Below are 6,440 nucleotides of genomic sequence, written 5' to 3'. Positions count from 1 at the left end.
TGCTCTAGTTAGAAGTTCAGAATGCTGACCATAGAGGACACACGCAGTGACCTGAAAATCAACGTTCAATCACAAGCTGAGAAAGGTTCGACTAACTAAGACTCTCCATTAAGCAGAATCCCTAGGGTGTGAGGGTATCCACCAGTTCATTCTTCAGGCCTTCTGGATGGAGCATTATTTTGCTATGAGATGACAGTAATGAATATGGAGATAAGAGTAATGAATTACTATGACATTAATTTTTCTAGGTGGTCGAGTGCTGCTCTTATAAAAAAAAAATAGATGAAACATAAGAAGCAAACATAAGTCCATTGGTATGTCGTAGAGGCGACCTTTACTCAGAGAAGGGTGGAAACATGCCGAGATCCGCAAAATCCTCAATGTTGTAGTTTGCTGTCCCCTGGGTGGGATCTCCAGCCATAGGCAGCATGTCCTACAGAGACATGGGGTCACAGGTCACATGTCTGCAAACAGGGGTCAAATGCTGAGCGCTTTGGGTTGTACCTGGAAGACCTCTGTCTGGCTGGGGTTGGCGTGTGAGTGCTGCTCCCCTGACTGCTGGGAATGATGCTGGTTCTGCCACTGGGACCAGACCTCACTGGGGCGACCCTGGAACTGGCCTCCACTTTGACCACCTTCTCCTGACACATCTGGAAACATCAACAGATTTATTGGATCACAACTTATTTTTGTAATATTCTACTTAGTATTTAGAAATTCTTTAGCATCTTCCTTTCTGATTCTCAGACAAAGACTATGTCAGATATTTATTTATTAATGTCACAAAGCATTAATAAATAAATTCCTTTAGGGAAGGAAGCCAAAAGGCATTGCTACAGAGGAAATGGATGCAAACTTCTGACTCTGAGTTTTATTTATTAGTAAATAAATCTATGACAAATAAGAAATAATTGTGGTAATTCTAACTGAGCTGAAACAAGAGAAGATTGATCTGATTTTACTTCAGAAAGAGAAAAAAAGGTAATTTTTTCCCCAACTGTATCTGACTAGACACACATGGTTCCAGTCTTCAATAAACTTTTTAACTGTGATACAGTTAGATAAAGAGCTACTGTTAGTCATTAATAATTTGTATCTTAATATTTCAGTACGATGGTATGTGGATGTCATAGCAAACAAAAAAAATAAATCCTCTTACTTTATAGACTTTGCTTTGAATGCCATAAAAATGCCATAAGTTTAATGAGTTACTTTAATAAATGTCTTATTAAATCATTAAAGAATGTAAGATACAGTTTTTTAGAAAAAGCTGTGATTTGTTAAATTAATGAAACAATGCAAGCAGTCTCTAAGACACTAAGTGTTAGACTTACTAGGAACATAAAAACATGTTTCCCCTCCTCTCCAATTCCCATTCTACAGTTTACAGAGAAATGTGCCCTGAACACCATGCCCCCAAATCCCTTTCTATCCACCTTTCATTTTACCATTAACTATACTCCCCATTTAGCAGATACAGTTGCCAGTAGATTTTTATTTTGCTTTGATGTGACACTAATTTATCACATATGGTGATAAATGTAAAAAGGAAATCAATCGTTGGTTAGAGCTTAATCTTTTTTAAATGGAAGACTTTCAAGTATAAAACCAAAGGATAAGTTTATTTTTTAAAAGGTTTTATTGAGTGGTCAGACAGGAAAATGGGTAATGAGAGAGAAGGAAGGCATGCCCAGCCTGGCAAGGCCACCAGGCCAGGACTTGAACCTGTGACGGCCGCGTCAAGGACTAAGTTCTCCTTACGTAAGTTGTGTTTTACCCCTGCACCACCACTTTACCCTGAAGGACATGTTTCTATACTGAAACATACCAGATGTTTAGTATTCTTGTGTTACATTGTCTATTACCTTGCTTCTAACCTTATTTAGTCGGATTACATTTACATTGTCAGATGTGCCAAAAACAGCAGTAAGCTTCACTGACATGGTGATTGGAGAGCAAAGCTTACCAAAGGCTGTGCTGCGGTTTGTCAGGCCTGAGTAAGCATTTCCACTTGGCGAGGATGTTGCTGGGGATGACAGTGGACTGTAGGAGGCAGGGTCAGTCTGGTAGTTGTGGCCAGAACCGATACCAAACGGACTGGACTGGGATTTGCTGGACTGGACACCAGAAAAACTGGTTAAAACGGCCATCTATAAGTCAGAGATGATTTAAAAAAACACGTACTTAGTTTACAATTCCTGTTGGTACAATCCTGTTATGCATTCCTGGAATAAACAGGAATGTACCAGCATCTCACTAAGATGAAGAAACTTATGGATTTAATTTGTGATCATTGGAACAAACAAAACTGTCTGGGTATATTAAGTGAAGCCTAAGAAATAATAAAGCACATTTAGTTAAGCAAAAAAAAATGTTCCAAAAATAAAACATTTCATTAGCAAACAAGGTATTCATCTAGTGGCATAAAATTATTTTTCACTTTGGTTTTATCCTAAATTGAAATGCTCTCACAGCTCCCAATGCCCTCTCTTCATACTTTTGCCCCTTTTCCACGGGCTCTACTTCAGCAGCTCCGCTCTACTCGACCCGACCTGACTCCACTCTACTTTGGAGTGAACGCATTTCCACAGACCCGGCTTAATCTGTAGCAGGCTGACGCCTCCTGGCGGTGAGGGTATAGAGCCCCCGCCTCCAGGCGCCATGTGCTTGTTACTATGCGACCTAACAGTTGTTTTTCTGAGACAAAAGAAGAGAGAGCAGAGCTATTTTTTAAAGCCCGATTGTGATTTTTCTGAGATTTCATGAAAATGTGCAGTGAGAGGAATACTGCATATGTAGCAAGGACAGCTGGAGGAAAGCTGTAAGAGCCTTTTATCCTTTCCCGTGTTTATGGCCACCACGGGGCGTATTTAATTTTGAGTTCTGAGTGTGTCTGAAGCGGGTGGGGTTATTTAAGGTCAAGCGTGATTCAGTTCAGGTGTTGTTAATGGGAAGAGGCAAACAGTTTTCAACTGTTTTGATTTATGCTGGATTCATATGGATCTGTGGAAAATGGCAAGACATTTTCCATATGTCTTGCCATTTGATTATAAGTCATCTATTTGACTTATAGTCAAATAAATGATAAGTCATTTTATTTGACTTATAATAAATTACTTTATTATAAGTCAAAGTGAAAATCGGCAGTATGAATCTTAATTGAGCGCACGCCTACCACGAACAGGAACCAGTAGCCTAAAATACAGGATTTTAGCCGCTGCATTTAGGTAGAAAACTGCCTCGTTTGGAAGATCCACTTATCCGGCTGCATTTTGGTTCCACGAAGCTGTAAAGTAATTGCCGCACCGTAGCAGGCTATTGGAGCCAGCCAGACAAAGTGAAAGGGGAACAAGGAATCGGAATCTGTGCTACAGGTCCGAAGAAGAACCAGGCGTCACCTGGCATCAGAACCCAGACATGCGGACCACCCTCAATCTTGGAAAAGTCTAGAATTGCCCCCCCAAAGAAATCATGAAAGAAACCATTACATTTAAACAATATCAATATAAAAAGGAAATAGAAACAAAGAACTAAGTAAATCTTCCATTCATCTAGGAAAAAAATAATAAATATTTTTTTAGGTTCCCCCCCCCCACACCATTGTTAGAAGAAGGGCTAGGGTTAGTTCAGTCCAACGTGTAGGAGGAGCAACAGCAGCGCTGAATGGCACAGGCTCCATTGGAGCCGCTGAAGTGAGGAGCTAGCTGTTGATGTGGCTCTACAGCACAAACAATAAAAACTCCAGTAAGTAAATACTTAAAGCAAAAGACATGTAACACCTTTTATTTACTGTCACTGCTTAATAGGAAGAAACACAGTAATAATAAAAATCAGACTACAGTTCGTTATTTCATTACTTTGGCTGAATCATGGTAAACTGCCACATTATGCCTTGTAAATCAAAACCAGCATAGTTATGCTGGACCTCCTATGCTCCTCCTACATTGCTTTCATAGGCTTAGTTTTTTTTATCTGTCGAATGTAACCAATATTTCAATTATATTTAGGGCTCTAACTCTTAATTTATTAAGAAGAGTTTGAAACTTTAGGGGTTGATCATTAGCTGACAGTTCTGTTTGCAAGCTGAGAGTAGAGGGGCTATTGCAGCTGAGATAAAACAAAATAAAGTATGCCTTTATTTCTTACCATCTTCATCGTACAGCCTTTAAAACGACAAAATAAAATCTGAATATTTTTCTAGAAAACTCTGGTGCTGACCTTTAAGTTTAAGTTATGATATTTCTCAAATATTCAATTTCTATATATTTATTTTTTCTCTCAGCCATCCAGGACATGGAAAAACAAAGCAAATTAAAAAATAAAAGTTTAAAGCAACTTAAGTTCTAATTTAAATAACACACGTATTGAGAACCACTGCAATAAGTCAATATTTATGAGGAATTTTATTAAGTCTAAGTTACTCATTAAAACTTGTTTTTAGTCAGAGCCTTAAATTTTTGTAAAGGTGTAGCATTTATAACCCACCCTGCTAGAATGGGTTATAAATGGCTCAGCATAAGGTTACAGGGATGGTGAAAGTAGCTACTCCTCAGTTCATGTCAATGGAACAAAGAAGTCTTTCAACTGTAGCGTTGACAGGATTGAGGAGCTTCTAACCAGCCAGTACAACTATGACTTTAGTGAGAAGTCATTTACAGAACAAGAGGAAATATCAAGAGAGGAACAAACCAAACTCATATAAGCGACATTTGAATCTTAGTTTCCCTGTTTATCGTCCCCCCAATGATGAGATGGGATTTACGTAGCTGCCTTCACATGACTGTGAAGGCAGCTGTGTGAAGGCAGCTACGTATACTGTGGCAAAGCAACACCTTAAAGAACATTTTGGCAATGAATTTAATATTACTGCAGCCTACATGGAAAAGGTCACTGGTTGACCCAACATTAAAGGTGAAGATGCTAAAGCATTAAAAGCATCTGGACTGTTCCTTTGTAAATGCTGCAATGCAATGAAGGAACTGCAGTATTTGGAGGAGTTTAAGCATGCCAGCTAACATGAGAATCTTTGTTCAAATGTTTGTTTCTAAACTTACAGAAAAATGTAGAACAAAAGCAAATTAGATTTTTGAGAGAACTAGTCGAAGAGCACATTTCAGAGATATTGTTGCTTTTATTGAACATCAGATTAGGATAATCTCAGATCCATTTTTTTGGAGACATACAGGATTTACAACCAGCTAGAGGAATCACAAGATCTAGCAAACCTCAAAGTCACAGTTTAAAAGAAACGGCTTTGTCACCCGTGTTAACGATGACTGTAGCATGCCTTTTTCTCAAAAATGAAGTATTTGTCGACAAATCAAATTATTTATTCTGTCTGTATTGTACACAGGATTGGAACAATGTTGACAGTTAGGAAAGAGGTCACAGAGGGGGAAACTAGACTTTCTAAAAGACAAAGGCTTATGTTTTGGTTGCTTGCATATAGGACATTTAACAAGAACTGCGATAAGTGCATCACTTGCATACACTGTAGCCAAAAACATCTGGCTGGCCACCATGAAGGGATTCTTCCCATGCTGCCTGTGTGAGTGAAGAGTTCAGAGGGAAATTTAAAACATACGCCTTTCTGTATAAAGGAAGCACTAATACGTTCTGCTCTGAAAGACTTCTTAATGAACTCAACATTCAAGGTCGAAAGGTAAAAGGTCGAAATAGTAAAAAGATGACGACCTCTATCATTTAAAGGGCTGGAGATTTCAGAGAAAAAGGAAACTATTTCTATCAGCTTCCCATTGCGTTTACCAAAAAGAAATGCCAGTCTCTACAGACAACATCATCGGTGAGGAGGAGCTGTCAAAATGGTCTTACTTAAAGGACATTAATTTTCCTCGCATACATGCTGGTGTAGACCTTCTACTAGGCACGAATGCATCTAAACTAATGGAACCTTGGGAGGTGGTTAATAGTCGGGGTAAGGGGCCCTATGCAATCAGAAGGCTGCTAGGATGGGTTATAAATGGTTCAGCATAAGGTTACAGGGATGGTGAAAGTGGCTACAGTTCATGTCAATGGAACAAAGAAGTCTTTCAACTGTAGTGTTGACAGGATCGAAGAGCTTCTAACCAGCCAGTACAACTATGACTTTATTGAGAAGTCATTTACAGAACAAGAGGAAATATCAAGAGAGGAACAAAAATTTCTAAACATAATGGAACGCTCTGCACAGCTGGAGAGATTGTCATTACGAACTGAAACTGCCTTTCAAAAAGGAAGAACTCTTTATGCCAAACGTTTCTGTTGCTCTGCAGCGCATACTTGGTTTGAAAAGGAAATTGAAAAAGAACAAGTTTCCATAATGTGTACACAAACTTCATTTCTAATGTGATAAATAGTGGACATGCAGAAAGGGTTAGAAACAAACTTTTGAACAAAGATTCTCATGTTAGCTGGCATGCTTAAACTCCTCCAAATACTGC

At 38.8% G+C, this 6,440-nt stretch overlaps 1 protein-coding gene across 1 annotated transcript; it reads right to left on the bottom strand.

The window, feature by feature from the left end:
- Positions 1-307: 307 nt before the first annotated feature.
- LOC103132338 (aryl hydrocarbon receptor nuclear translocator 2-like) lies at positions 308-3,075 on the bottom strand. Its single transcript, XM_007544125.2, has 3 exons — positions 1,967-3,075; positions 505-650; positions 308-433 (listed from the first exon to the last, which is right to left on the bottom strand). Exons 1-3 carry the CDS (start codon positions 2,148-2,150, stop codon positions 335-337), a joined length of 429 nt encoding a protein of 142 aa, XP_007544187.1. The 5' UTR covers positions 2,151-3,075; the 3' UTR covers positions 308-334.
- Positions 3,076-6,440: the final 3,365 nt, after the last annotated feature.

Source organism: Poecilia formosa, unplaced genomic scaffold (genome assembly GCF_000485575.1).
Source record: "Poecilia formosa unplaced genomic scaffold, Poecilia_formosa-5.1.2 Scaffold1004, whole genome shotgun sequence".
Taxonomy (NCBI): Eukaryota; Metazoa; Chordata; class Actinopteri; order Cyprinodontiformes; family Poeciliidae; genus Poecilia; species Poecilia formosa.
The sequence above is the reverse complement of the archived record's forward strand: the minus strand, read 5'-3'. Positions and strand labels throughout refer to the sequence as shown.

Bases quoted from the DNA above. Each gene is read 5' to 3' on its own strand.
- LOC103132338 (XM_007544125.2), bottom strand. From the start codon at position 2,150: ATGGCCGTTTTAACCAGTTTTTCTGGTGTCCAGTCCAGCAAATCCCAG. The intron at 651-1,966 runs GTAAGCTTTGCT...TGATGTTTCCAG, and splicing joins AAACCGCAGCACAGCCTTTG to ATGTGTCAGGAGAAGGTGGT. The intron at 434-504 runs GTACAACCCAAA...ATGTCTCTGTAG, and splicing joins GCCAGACAGAGGTCTTCCAG to GACATGCTGCCTATGGCTGG.